The following is a 15749-nucleotide window of genomic DNA, read 5'->3' as shown; positions in this document are numbered from 1 at the left end:
ATTCTAGTATCCACAGACTTCCTCACTCCACATCTTTGTCATGAATCACATTATTTCATATCCTAACCACTCTCTGTACTCAGCATACATTCCTCAGCAGTCCCATCTCCACTTCTCTCACTCCTGACTTTTCATTTTCGTGCCATACCATGGTCTCACATCCATTTGTTGAAGTTGGCACTAGAACTCCTTCATGTAAGCCTTGTGCAGCTGCAGCACTCAAGCCTCTGTTTCTTATCAAGGCCTTCAAAACACCAGCCGCTTTCCTTCCTTGTGTCACTTTACTTTCCACTTCCTTTACACATTTTCCTCTCTTTTCCATCGTTGTACCCAGGTATTTGAACTCTCTTACCAATTCCAGTCTCTATCCATTCGCTGTAACATCACACTGGGGGTTACTCTCTCTCTCAGTAAACATCAGTTTACTCTTTTCTACATTTATTCTCAAGGCACAACACTCACATATATCAGCAAAACCTGCACTGGTCTGCGAAGTTCTTGTCCGGTATTTACAAGTCGTACTGCGTCATCAGTATACAACAAATTTGAAATATTCCATCCATCTCCATTCATTACCACCATCCCCCTCTCCGTTACTTGTGTTTAACTTCCCTCTTCACTCCATCCATACATATTTTGAACAACCATGGGGACATCGCACAACCTTGTCGCAAACCCACACCAATCGTGAACCATTCACTTGTATGCCCATTTACCCTTACACATGCGCTCTACAATCATAAAAACTCTTGATGGCACCTAGCAGCTTACCATCTACACCGTACAAATGCAAAACCTTCCACAATCCTTCTCTGTCTACTTTATCTTATGCTTTTTCCAGATCCATGAATGCCATAAACACCTTATAGTCTTTCTCACAAGCCTTCTCCATTATCAGTCTTGCTGTAAATATTTGATCCATGCATCCTCCGCCGCACCTAAAGCCACCCTGTTCATCACTCACTAGGACTTCTGATATCTCTCTGACTTTATAATAATTCTTCCATATACCTTGTATACCACACTCAATAAATGTATACCACAATTATGTGGTTGAAAAGATTAGGAGAAATACACTGAGGTGGTTTGGACATGTGGAGAGAATGGAGAATGAAAGACTGACTAAGAGGGTGTATGTAGGTGAGGTGGGAGGAGGGAGAGGGAGGGGTAGACCGAGGATGAGGTGGAGGGATGGAGTTGAGAGGTATATGAGGGAGGGGGGGGTGAGTTGGGGGGAGGGGAGTCAAATGGTGGGTGACAGAGCGACTTGGAGGCGTTTTGTCTGCGGCCACCTTTTGCGGGATTAGGGCGTCGGGCTATAGATAGAATAGATAGATAGATAGACAATTATTCTTGCACTCATTTCGCCCATCTTTATTTTTGTACATGGGTGGTCACAGCCTTTTTCCATTCTCCTGGCACAATTTCACTCATCGATGCCTTCTTACAATCTCCAACAAGCACATCTTTCCACTGTCTCCACCACACTTAATCATCACTGCATACATCTTATCAACCCCAGCTGCTTTCCCATTTTTCAGTCATTTCATAGCATTCTTCACCTGTGCGAGTGTCACATTTCCGGGCACTGCATTCCTTCTCTGCACACCCCCAAAACCAAGCATGTTTACAGTGGCTCTGCTCTCTCTATTCCTATTCATCAGGCTTTCAAAATATTCCTTCTATCTGGTCCTTACTTCATCTCCATGTGTTAATAATCTACCACTTACATCCTTCACACTTTTGCATTTCATTCTGCTGTCACTTACATTTCCGCACCTCTTCCTATTTTCAGAAAAATTCGCATTCATTTTTTTTCCTAGATCATCATTCATCTCCTTTTTCCTCATCACTAGTCTCTTTACTTGCTTCTTACCCTCTGTATACTGTATTCATTTCATATTTCAGTTGAACCCCTGTCATGTAACCACTCTTGCTACTTCTTCCTCTTTTCCTCCACTGCTCCCTTAACCTCTTCGTCCCACCATGCCATACCATTCTTCCTTGTTGTGCAGGGAAGGAGTTGCTTTGTTGATGAATGAAGTGTGGCATAGTGGAATGAGAGATTACAAATGTGTCAGCTTGAGATGTATGTATGTCAAGTTGTTTCAGGTGAAAGTGGCTATAACTGTAGCGTATGCACTGTGTGAGGACGTAATGGGTGATATGAAAGGAAGAGTAGGCACTGGTCCTGAGGATGACATAATGGGCTGTAATGGAGTGCCAGGAGAAAATGGTAATGGGAAGTGACTGAAGGATATGTGTAAGGAAAGGAGGTTGTGCATTTGTAACTCGTATTTCAAACACAAAGATGCATATAAATATACATGGTATAGAGAAAAATGGGGATCGTGTTGAAAGGAGCCTGATTGATTATGTGCTCGTAGAGAGGTCGATGCTGGGAATGGTTGCTGATACGAGAGCTGTGAGGGGACAGTGTGGAGGTCTGTCATATCATATAATTGTGGTATGCAAGATCAAGCTGAGAGGAGTGAGTTGGACCAGGAGAGAGTGGAGCAGCTAGGGAGAAAGACTGAATGTCGAGATGCTGGGGATCAAAGAAATGGCAGAGGAATACAGGACCAAAGTAGGGGAGGATTAGAATCAATGAATTGGAATGAAATGGATCTGGACAGCCTGTGCATTCCGGTGCTGTTCCTCCATCACTTCCCCCCCCCTAACTTCCTCATGGCTGACATTAAAATTTCTTCAGTTGATGTATTTTCTGGCATCACTGGCCTCAGTACTAACAAGGCATATGGGCCTGATGGAGTCCCTCCTGTTGTCCTCAAGAACTGTGCTTCTGCACTTACACCCTGCCTAGGTAAACTCTTTCGCCTTTGTCTATCAACTTGTACCTTTCCTTCTCGCTGAAAATTTGTTGTCATTCAGGCAGTACCAAAGAAGGGTGACCACTCCCAACCCTCCAACTGTTGTCCAGTTGCTTTAACATCCTGTGTCTCAAAAGTTTTTGAGTCAGTTCTTAACAGAAAAATTTAAAACCATCTTTCCTATCACAGCCCTCTTTCTGATCGTCATAGGGTTCCGTCAGGGATGTTCCACTGGCGATCATCTCACCTACCTGTCAGACTCCTGGTCAGACTCCTTTCAGGACTCTGGTGAAAGCTTTGCCATTGCACTTGACATGTCAAAGGCTTTCGATCGAGTCTGGCATAAATCTTTGATTTCCAAACTTCCATATCTCAAAGGCTTTCGATCGAGTTTGGCATAAATCTTTGATTTCCAAACTGCCCTCTTATGGTTTCTATCATTCTCTCTGTGCCCTCATCTACAGTATAGCTTCCTTTCTGGTCATTCTATAGCCGCTGTTGTAGACGGCCATCGTTCTTCTCCTCGATCTGTCAACAGTGGTGTTCCTTAGGGCTCTGTCCTATCACCAACTCTCTCCCATTTCTTCATCAATGACCTTCTAAGCTGTACATCAAATCCTATCCTCTCATACGCTGATGGGTCCACCCTTCACCTTTCCATTCAGTTCCCACAACGTCCATCTCGGCAGTTACTTCAACAAACAAGGGATGAGGCTATGGCATGCCTAATGTCTAACTTTGCTTGTGTTTCTGACTGGGATAAAAAAATCTTTTTGTTTTTAATGCATCAAACTCTCAGTTCTTATCCCTATCATCCTGACAGACTCTTCCACAGGAGTACCCACTAATGTTTAATGTCCGGCTCAATCCTGCATCATCCATGAGCATGCTTGGGGTTTCATTCACTCGGGACTTATCTTGGAAAGATCATATTACATCTCTTGTAAAATCTGCTTCCAAGAGATTAGGTGTTCTAAGCCAACTCTGTACCTTCTTTACCCCTGCACAATTGTTGACTTTATTCACTTGTTTTTTTCACCCCTGTGTACAGTAGAGTACAACTCTCATGTGTGGGGAGGCTCCCCACATACAGCTCTTCTCAGTAGGATGGAGTCAAAGGCTTTTCGTCTCATTAACTTTCCTCCTCTTACTGACTCTCTTCAAGCTCTGTCTCTTTGCTACACTGTTGCATTTCTGTCTGTTTTCTGTCACTACTCCCATGGTCACTGCTTCTCTGAGCTTTCAGCTTGCATCCCTCCACCTCTGTGACGGCCGCATAGCACATGTCTAGCAACAAATTCTCATCCCTTTTCTGTCCAACACTCTAATGCATGAGTTAACCATTACTCCCAGTCCTTCATTTATGCAACAGATCAACTCTGGAACTGTCTCCCACTGTCTGTATTTCCTACTTTCTATGATCTCCAGTCTTTCAAATGCAGTTTGTCCAGGCATCTTGAAATGAATGGATCTTGAATTTGGCTCTCTCTCTCTCTCTCTCTCTCTCTCTCTCTCTCTCTCTCTTTTTTTTTTTTTTTTTTTTTTTTAAGGAACGGTTTGCGGGCTTTGGGTTTTTGGTTACTTCTTCCTTGCATAAAGAAAAAATATATACATATACATATATATACTGTATATGTATCATCATGATCATCATCATCATCATCATCATCATCATCATCCGGACCTCCTGTCCCACCCAAGGGCAGGGTGAGGAGTAGCAATGTCCAGGGAGCCCAAAATTGCCCAATCCAATGGGCCACGCCTCCTTTCACTCATCATTCAAGCCCCCGGAATCCTGGCTCTATCGGATATTCCAAAAACATTCATCACGTTCTGTAGCTTCGCATATCGTATCCGACAGAGTCAATCCAGACGCTGCCACATTAAAAAGGGGTGCCAAAAATCCCTGATCATGCATATCTCCTCACAAAAATCCAGCCAGCTCGATCTCCTGTCAGTTCTCTAGCCTTACTGACTTCCAAACCTCTCTTCCTCTCACATTCATCCTCCATATCTCTCCACCTTCTCCTTGGCCTACCTCACCTCCTCCCTCCTTCAAATTCGCTCAGATATACCTTCTTCACCACTCTATTGTTATCCATTCTCTCCACATGACCATACCATATCAGTACACTCTCTTCAATTCTGGTGTCCACCGACTTCCTCACTCCGCATCTTTCACAAATCACATTATTTTGTACTCCACATACATTTCTCAGCAGTCCCATCTCCACTGCTCTTACTCTTGACTTTTCATTTTCATGCCACACCATAGTCTCACATCCATATGTTAAAGTTGGCACTAACACTCCTTCATGTAAGCCTCATGCAGCTGGAACACTCAAGCCTCTGTTTCTTATCAAGGCCTTTATTGCATCAGCTACTTTTCTTCCTTGTGCCACTCTGCTTTCAGTTTCTTTTGCACATTTTCCTCTCTTTTCTATCACTGTACCCAGGTATTGGAACTCTTTCACCAGTTCCAGTCTTTCTTCATTCACTGTTACATTGCACTGGGAGTCACTCTCTCTCTCAATAACCATCACTTTACTCTTTTCTGCATTTACCCTCAAGAAACGACGCTTACAGACATCAGTGAAACTCTGCACTAGCCTACCAAATTCTTGTCCGGTACTTGCAAGCAGTACTGCATCATCAGCCTACAACAAATTTGAGATATTCCATCCATCACCATTCATTACCAACGCCATCCCTCTCTCCATTACTCATGTTTTCACTTCTCTCATCACCCCATCCACATATACATTGAACAACCACAGGGACATCACACGCCTGTATATATATACATATATATATATCTATCTATAGTGAAATTTCAAAATTCGATGGACATATGTACCTAAAAATTACCGCAAAATTCAAATAATCGAAATTTAAACTGAACTTCTTATGAGAAAAATCAATAATGGGTCTGGGGCTTCCAAACCTAACTACCTAAAATCATGATTTTTTGCCCACACCTCCTGTAAACTTTATGAACTATAATTGTGGTTAAGTAACTGTAGTTCTGCATTGTATTGCCATACTGTCAGCAAGTGTATACTTGAAATATTTCTGCCCTTTCCTGTATTGCCATTTCTCCTTTCGCTGCGAAGATTTAGAGGTGCCAGGCTGCTCTCATACATTACCTCTGCTACCCAAAGAACCACTTTTGCTTGCCATTTTGAAACAGGTAAGTTGTGACGAAAATACAAAGAAAATACATACAACTAAATTGCAGTGAAATGCGTGTCCACATATGGTTAGGCTTATACTTTTTCTTATAATTTTCCTTCACTTCTGGCATTTTGGTTGGCATCAAAAATATTATCTTTGTTTGTTTTGGTTGGAGTCTGGCCCTGAGAGCACATGTCACATGCGATATTAGGTTAGGTTCATACTTTTTCTTATAATTTTCCTTCACTTCTAGCATTTTGGTTCGCATCAAACATATTATCTTTGCTTGTTTTGGTTGGAGTCTGACCCTGAGAGCATTGAAATTCGTGAATTTGCATCGAAAAGTAAGGTAGGCAGACCACTTCAAAATGCATTGAAATTTGATTCATCGAATTCTAAACTGTCCAAATTTGAGATTTTACTGTATATCTATTTATCTATCTATTGCCAGACGCCTCAATCCCATATGAGGTGGCCACAAACAAATCGCCTCCATGTCGCACTGTCCTCCGCCATTTCACTGCCCTGCTCCAACCCCACCTCTCTCATATACCTCTCCACCCCATCCCTCCATCTCATCCTCAGCCTCCCCCTCCCTCTACCCCCCTCCACCTCACTCACATACACTCTTCACCCTCCATCCTCTCCACATGGCCAAACCACCTCAGTATGTTCCTCCTAACGCTTCCTATCACATCCACATCCACACCACAACGCACCTTCATATCCTCATTTGTCAGCGTGTCTCTCCATGTGACTCCACAGGCTCCTCTTAAATAACTCATTTCCACTGCTCTCACTCTTGACTTGTGTCCTTCCAACAACGTCCAAGCTTCACTTCCATTCGTTAGAGTTGGTATCACAATACTGTCATGTAGTAACTTTTTCACTTCCATGCTTACTTCCCTGTTTCTTATCACTGCTTTCAAGGAACCAGCAACCTTTCTTCCTTGTTGTACCCTTTCAAGCACTTCACCCTTCAAACTTCCATTCTTACTCATCACACTACCCAAGTACTTAAACATACTCACATTTTCCATTTCCTCACGATCCAACCTCACTGTACATTCACTGACTTCATCTCTCTCAAAGACCATCACTTTACTCTTCCCTGCATTCACCTTTAGATTCCGTTTCTTACACACTCTCCCAAACTCGTCCACCAAGCCTTGCAGCTCCCCTTCGTCTTCACTCAACAACACAGTATCATCTACAAACAATAGTACAGGGAGTTTCCAAACACTATCCTCTGTCACCAGGGCCACTCCAATATCCACTGCCCTACCTTGTACCTCTTTTATTACCCCATCCATGTACAGATTGAACAACCATGGAGACATGACACATCCCTGTTTCAACCCAACCTTCAAAGAGAAAAATTCACTCAGTTCACCATCCACACGCACTGCAGCCTTAGCACCATCATATATACTTTTCACAGCATTCAACAACATGCCATGTACTCCATATATTCTTAATACTTTCCACAATCCTTAATCTAATTATTAACCCCTTCGTTACTGCATTCCCCCCCTTCCCCCCGCTCAGCTTCCCCCCCCCAAGCCGAATTTCCCCCAGGCGTGGCTCTTTTGTGGGGTAGTATTTATTTTATCATTTCGTCGTTTCTATTTGCATTATATTATTTATTTTTGTATTGGTAAGTAGAAATTGACCATGAGACGTGTTTATGATATGTTAAAATAATATACATGACAATATTACATGTCTAACCAACTGATTTATTAAACATACAATATACAGATAAATATAGTAGATGGAGATACAAATCAATGAATAGGGAGGAGAAAAATCTATCTATCTATTGCCAGACGCCTCAGTCCCGTTCAGGGTGGCCACAAACAAATCGCCTCCACGTCGCCCTGTCCCCCGCCATTTCACTGTCCCGCTCCCAACTCACACCCCCCTCTCTCATATACCTCTCCACCCCATCCCTCCATCTCATATATATATATATATATATATATATATATATGATATTCATTTTTTTTCATTCATTGCCAGACGCCATGTATCCCAAACGGGGTGGCCAAGGGCTTAGAGTTAATTGTTTTACAGGGAGGGGCACTAATCCTCCACCAACCCCACTTGACACGTAGGATATACCGGTATATATATATATATATATATACACTCTACCCTCGGCTATCACGGGTTCCGCTATAGCGTATCTCACTATCACACCTATATAAAAAACTACCCAAATACCTTTATCACGCACTAAATGCCTGCTATCACGCACCGCAAATGTTCGAAAATTTCAAAAAGGCCAGGCTCCAGTGCTCCACCCAGCCAACAAAAGCTTCACTCCGTGATTGGTCGTATGACATCAGTGCCAGCCGAGCACTGATTGGCCGCTTGACCGGGTCTCCTGCCTGCCAAACCATTCAAGTGCGCGCCCTCAGACCGTGAACAGTGATAGCGAGAACAGTAACCTTTTTTATGATATGACCATGGCCAACGTACCCCCTCCCCGTCCCCCTACCATCACCCAACATAATGCTGCAGCACCTAGCTGGGAAATAAAGAAGAGGAAGAACCTATGTTATGCAGATAAACTGGAAATGTGAAACTTATAGAGAATGGTGAGACCAAGCGAAGTGTGGGGAAGAAACATAACATCAATGAATCAACTGTGAGGGGTATTTATAAGAATCATGATCACATCATAAAACATGCTCATTTTTAGACTATTATATAGTAATATGTGGTACAAAAAAGGTATCTTATGGGTAAATATTGAGGTCATGGCACCAGTTAGAATTATTACCATAAGTTCTTCAATTCGGCTATCACAGTTTCGGCTATAGCGCTGCCATAGCGGGACCAGTTGGGAGTGATAGCCGAGGGTTGAGTGTATATATATATATATATATATATATATATATATATATAAATTGCTTAGTTAGGAATGCTAAAGCAGCATGTGGTGTGGCAAGAGTAGATGCAAGTAAACCCTGTTAATTTAATAATGTATTTACACACACACACACACACACACACACACACACACACACACACACACATATATATATATATATATATATATATATATATATATATATGTATGTATGTATGTATATATATATAAATTGCTTAGTTAAGAATGCTAAAGCGGCATGTGGTGTGGCAAAAGTAGATGCAAGTAAACCCTGTTAATTCAGTAATGTATTTACACATTTTATTCTTGCAGCCATTTGACACTTTTATTTAACGTAGGATAGGCCTCTACTAATGAGGAGGTTACTGGAAGATATATCTACCCAGTCTGTTTTGAAAAGCCTCATAAAAGCTGATTAAGATCATCTGAGAGTAGAAAAATCTATCTATCTATTGCCAGACGCCTTAATCCCCTACAGGGTGGCCACAAACAGATCGCCTCCACATCGCCCTAACCCCTGCCATTTCACTGCCCTGCTCCCAGCTCACACCCCCCTCTCTCATATACCTCTCCACTCTATCCCTCCCTCTTATCCTTGGCCTCCCCCTTCCCCTCTCCCCCTCCACCTTACTCACATACACTCTCCTCATCAGTCTCTCACTTTCCATCCTCTCCACATGGCCAAACCACCTGTGTGTTTCTCCCAGTGCTTCCTATCACATCCACATCCACACCACAACACTCCTTCACATCCTTATTTGTCAGTCTATCTCTCCATGTGACTCCACAGGCTCCTGTCAAATAACTAATTTCCACTGCTGTCACTCTTGACTTGTGTCCCCCCAGCAAGGTCCAAGCTTCACTTCCATACGTCAGAGTTGGTATCACAATACTGTCATGTAGTAACTTTCTCACTTCCATGCACACTTCCTTGTTTATTATCACTGCTTTCAAGGAACCAGCAACCTTTCTTCCTTGTTGTACCCTTTCAAGCACTTCACCCTCCAAACTTCCATTCTTACTCATCACACTACCCAAGTACTTAAACCTACTCACATTTTCCATTTCCTCCCCATCCAACCTCACTCTACATTCGCTGACTTCATTTCTCTTGAAGACCATAACTTTACTTTTCCCTATATTCACCTTTAGATTTCATTTCTTACACCCACTCCCAAACTCATCCACCAAGCCTTGCAGCTCCCCTTCATCTTCACTTAACATTGCAGTATCATCTGCAAACAACAGTACAGCGAGTTTCCTAACACTGCTCTCTCTCATTAGGGCCACTCCAACATCCTCGGCCCTACCTTGTATCTCTTTTATAACCCCATCCATATACAGATTGAACAACCATGGAGACAACAAAAAATAGGATGTAAATTTTATTGTCATGCTTATGTAGGTGGAGAAAAGGGTCAGATTGACGATGATGATGATGGTGTGGCAGGAAAAGTAAAGGCTTAGGTTGATGAGAACTTAAGTAGAATTAAGAACTTCCGTAGAATATGATAGACCCTGTTGTGTCACCTCTTTTTGACCATTTTTAGTTGTTAACCCCTTAAGCATAGGTAACATCCTTTTAGTTCTCTCTCTCTCTCTCGAATGACCTCTGGCATTGAAAGGGTTTATGAAAACTGGCCCATGAAGTTCAGAAAGTATCCTGAGGTGAATGAAATCATTGGGAGATACCAAGAATAAAATGAGTAGTGTCCCTAGGCTCAGTGGGTGAGACCAAAGTAAATTACTGCAAAAATCTCTCTTAACCCCTTCAGTTCTCTTACATAATTTAGTGTAGATCTCTCCGGACAGTTTTACTTCGTTTAGGGATTACATTTTGATTTGACAGGTTCAGATAGTATATAACCTTCATTAACCTCTTTTACTATTTGGTGTTCTTCCAGACCTAAAAAATTGTCTGGCAGTAACCAGAGCATAGTAAAAATTACATTATCCATTGCTGCCTATAAATGCTGATTTGCCAGTTCTCCCCAAGCTTACAGCACCAGTTGTCAGGAAAATTTTATGACATGTTCAAATTATTAAAAAGGATTGCCTCATGTTCAAATTATTAAAAAGGATTGCCTCTACAGTAAGCTCTTATTATATGCCAGTGATGTTTCATAATACAGTATACTGTAGCAACTCTTGCCATACACTGTTACTGTAAATCGAGGGAAGTTGGTAAATCAGTGGTAGATGGTGGCGACCATCATCCACTCACTTGATGTAGTGCTACCTACGTCTTCCTTTGCCTTTATCATTCTTTTTCTGTGCCTGCCCTCCTCTCTTCCTATTTCTCCCATCTTTCCTGTCAGTTCTTATCGCTTTTCTTTCCTTTACAGGTGGCTTTACATTGAGTGATAAGCCAAATGGTTTCCTGTAAGCCAAGAAACTATTTACAACATTGGGTAGTAACCATATAACCAAACCATTCGTGCTCCCTACGTGTCAACAAGTGGGTTGGTGGAGGGTTAGTGCCCCTCCCCGTAAAACAAATAATTTACCATGGACATAATTACAGAAAGGAACTTAAAAAGGACAACATAACAAAGGGCTGCTGCACTGTGCTTCAGCATAGCTCTTGTTGACCCATAATACTGTGATGTTGTATATTTTATACCTGACATCACCAGAATGTATTATTCAGCGTACGTGATATTTCTAATAGTGATGGGGTTAGAAACAGATTCTTTCTCATAGTATCTTTCTCCCTCATTGAATAAAATCACTGTGTCTGGTACGAATGAGAATTCCATAAGATGGTGCCATTGTACTGTAGTGAAGTTGTTATTCCCTTCGATGGATTGAAATCTTTAAATGCTATCACCAGACAATAGTACAGTAGTTCTCAATACTTTGCCTTTATTTATTTGTTTATATTTATTTTCATGTCCACCAGAAATTACAGAAAGAATGCCAATTACTATATAGTGCCATTGCTACCTAAAAGCAAAATTGCCAATTTCTTCCAGTTCACAGTTGTTATATTGTAGACTTAATTGAAAAATGATGTCAAAATGGGTGACTTCTCAAGATGAGAAGAAAGTATCCCATAATTACATTGAGTGGGGAGATCCTGGGCATAACTCTGCATTTCTTGGTGGTATGGATCAGGGGAGAAAGGAACTCACAAGTTCTGTCTTCGCCATAGGAGGTATGAGAATGCTTGTAACAGACATGGAAATCTAAGTGTCTGCCGCATCAGTATTCAAAACTGAGAGAGAAAAGGTTGCATTCTTTACCAGTGGTCATCATTCAGAGTTTTATCATCATCAGTTAATCCTGTGTTGCCCCATGAAGAGTTTTATCATCATCATCAGTTAATCCTGTGTTGCCCCATGAGGAGCGTAGAAGCATGGGGCTAGGCAAGTTGGTTTTGACATTTAAGATGAGAGTGCCTCACACATCCCTGAGTGGCAATATGTGAGTAATAGACCCCAACCACCCCTTGGATATGGAAACCTGCACAGGCTCAATCCAATTGGAGTCCCTTAATTATAGGGAATTTGTTAAAGTATTTCTTCCCAGTCCCCAGGAAAAGTATTACTATACTGTATTAATGTGCAGTACATAAAATGGTTTTTCTTGCATGTGTAATTGCAGTTTTACTCCTCCATCATACAGCTGTTTACAGTAGCTATTTAGATAGATATAGTTACCCTGGTGAAGCAGTTTTCTGCCTAACACAAAACTTTACGGTATGAGCATCAGTGTCTCAGGAAATCTGTATTAACTTTGATACTTCATTCTGGCAGCTGCCAGACTATTTCACGTGCAGATAGAGATCTCTACCTGACAGAGGGTACTGAACCTTATGTAGGCATTTTAGCAGGCTACTACAGCCAAGCAGTTTTACTCCACTAAGGGAGGCCCCTGCTTGTGAATGCTATTTGTGTGCTTTGTATCCTCTTTGCATGATGGATAGCAACAGTTAAATAAACATTAGTGTGTGGTTTTAGTTTTCTGTTTTAGTTTTATGTTATACTGCCACCATATTTCTTGTACTGTTTAAATGTGTGGGGAATGCAGGTGATGTGTGTTGTATATATTGATGTGTGGAGGTTGCAGATGATGTGGAGTACTATTGCTGTACAGTAGGTGCCACAACAAATTGCTGTTTTGTTTTGTATGTCGTTTTTATGGTGAATAGGAGGTCTTGTTGGTTACTTGTGAAGGCAGTTATGTTGCTGTCATTACACTGTCCACTTTAACTTGGCCCAAGCTTGGCATTTCTCCATCTTGATTGCAAAGTTTTAACAAGAGATTGACACTAGAATAACAAGATACTGACAAAGAAGCTTTATGTAAAAGGTATTTGATACTCACAAACTCTGTTATCGAGCTTTGGGAAGTATGCTGCAAAAGGACGAAATCTCTGCCAAGTTAAGATGGATGAACTATAGTTGTTTAGTATATTTTTGTTTTCATGTTTTGTGTAGGGATGTGACAATTGTGCAGGGTGCACATATAGTTGATTTAGTTGAATATGAGTTATAATTGTTAGCAGGTACAAATTCTGTGTGTCGTTGATGCTGTATGTGTATTTTTTACCTTATACCTTGAAGAACAGCATGTTGAAAGTATTCCAGTGTTTTGCCACTACAGTAAAACCTCACTATAACGGACTAATTGGGGCCCAAGCCATTCCAAAAAAAAAAAGCAAAATTCCGTTAAAAGAGACATCCGGACTTCCCCCTGCTGACCCAGGTTTTTTCCTATATATCAGACATTAGTCCGGATCGCACTAACAGTTTATAACTGTTTTCAGTACCATTGCAGAACTTTACAGTAATATACATTCATTACAATAATTCCAATAAAAGGAACATCTGGACTTCCCCTTTCTAACCCGGACTTTTTATGATAGGTCAGGCATTAGTCTAGATTGCACCAGTGGTATTTAAACTGTTTTAACCATTACAGTACTGTACTGTTTTATACATTCACTACAATAATCAAATGGTATAATATGTATGATAATACTGTACTGTACACTGATCAGCATGTCTTTTATTTACCATATAATGGTGAACATAGCTGAAGTGATACGGCAGTCTGGAGTGCTTCTGGTTTTATCGGACTTTTTCCAATATATACCGGTACGAATTTAGTCTGGTAGTCCCTTGAGTCCGATAAAAGCAAATTCCAGGCTACTGAAGTCCGTCATATGTGAGGTTTTACTGTAGATGAATATAATTGTTGGTTTAGATATTAGTCATTTTTAAAGTTTGCTTTTTGGTAAAAGGAAATATAGCCAACACAGTGTTAACTTATGAGATGACAGGATTGATTTTCTTTTTCAGTATTATCATCGTTATGATGATGATGATTATTATTATTACTTTATTCATTTACAATGTAATTTACAAATAAATATTACTTTGCCTTCAGTCTGATGCCAGTGAAGGCAGCATGGCTCCTCCGGCTTTGTCACCACGATCCATTGCAATTCTCCGGCCAGCACCATCTGGCAAATCCATTGTGGTGAGGATGCCAGTATCTGGGCTGCAGTTGGTGAGGCTTGGCAGCAGACCTAGTATGAATGGTGACTGCAATACTGCTGATAACTCTCCACAACAGCAGCAGCAGCAGCAAGAGCCTCCTCGGGCTTCCAGTGCTCCACCCAGCAAGAGTGGGGTGATGGTGGCTCTGTCTCCACGACCATCCAGTGTTGGACCCAGAATTGTTGTGCAGACCAATAGTTCTCAGGGCTCCCCTGCCACCATTCTTACTTCAGCAGGTCAACATTTTTTATCCGAAGGTGACCCCAGTTCAGGTGTAATTAACTGTGACAGCAACCAGCTTGTCACTACACGGGCTGGGGCATCTCTGCCTGTTACAGATTCATCAGAGAACACCATTTGTACCCCTGATGGTGGACAGAGTGTCCTGATAACTACTGCTGCAACCACCAGCTCAGTCAGACCTGGTGCTGGCAGCTGTGTGCAGGTACAGGGTGGGGGTGGAGGTGGAGGTAGAGGTGGGGGGGTGGTAGCAGGTCATGTAGAACCCATGCAGTCTGTGACTAACAGTCCTGCCTCCTTGTCACACCCACGCCTGCACCTCCACCCACCCCCACATTCACAGCCTCCACAACCACAATATGCAAACATGCCCATGAGGCCCAGTATGCGTATGATGAACAGCATGCAACACATGGGTAACATACAGGTAGGGAACAATATGAACACCATGCAGCCAATGAACAATGTGAATATACAGGCAGTGAACAATATGCATGCCATGCCTGCAGGTGGTTGCATGAATGGTATGATGGCCCCCACGAACCAAGGTCTTCACATGATGATGCCTCAAGGGAAGACTGAACCAAATGAAGATGGTTGCCCATGTAATATGAAAGCTATGATTATTTGCTTGAAGTGTGGAGCATTTTGTCATCATGATTGTATTGGTCCAACTAGAGTGTGTGTGGCTTGTCTGATTCGCTAACTGCATCCTGCACCTCAAGAATGATATTGAAATAATTAAAATTATTTTAATTTCATTTGAAGATGATTCATACCTTGTAAAATAAGAAATTAAATTAAAAAATTGTCAAAATGTAAATTGGTGTACATTCAATAGATATTTTAATTAAATAATTTATGTAATACACTCCATATAAGAAGATCCTCACCAAGTGAAATTGTGGCTTTTCTGTGGCAGTTTGTAAAAATATTAACGGACCTCAAGAGATGTTATTAATAAGGATTAAGAAAATGAACATGAGGATATATTGTCATAGAGTGTATAATTAAGCTTTTTATACAAAATCTAATGCATAAAATTTTTAGCAAAGTGTAATGCTCTTGAATATGATACTTAAGTAGCATGGTCTGGAT

General features: G+C 41.4%; 1 protein-coding gene across 1 annotated transcript in view; it reads left to right on the top strand.

Moving 5' to 3' along the window:
• The window catches only part of Asx (transcriptional regulator additional sex combs), a 243734-nt gene extending 228377 nt beyond the window's left edge, over window positions 1–15357 (top strand). Inside the window, exon 10 of the mRNA XM_080277837.1 lies at window positions 14299–15357. Coding sequence (XP_080133963.1) covers window positions 14299–15357 — 1059 coding nt within the window. The remainder of the gene's footprint in view (window positions 1–14298) is intronic.
• Window positions 15358–15749: the final 392 nt, after the last annotated feature.

Source organism: Coenobita brevimanus, chromosome 71 (assembly GCF_032717465.1).
Source record: "Coenobita brevimanus isolate Jiangsu-jjx chromosome 71, ASM3271746v2, whole genome shotgun sequence".
Lineage (NCBI taxonomy): Eukaryota > Metazoa > Arthropoda > Malacostraca > Decapoda > Coenobitidae > Coenobita > Coenobita brevimanus.
The sequence above is the reverse complement of the archived record's forward strand: the minus strand, read 5'-3'. Positions and strand labels throughout refer to the sequence as shown.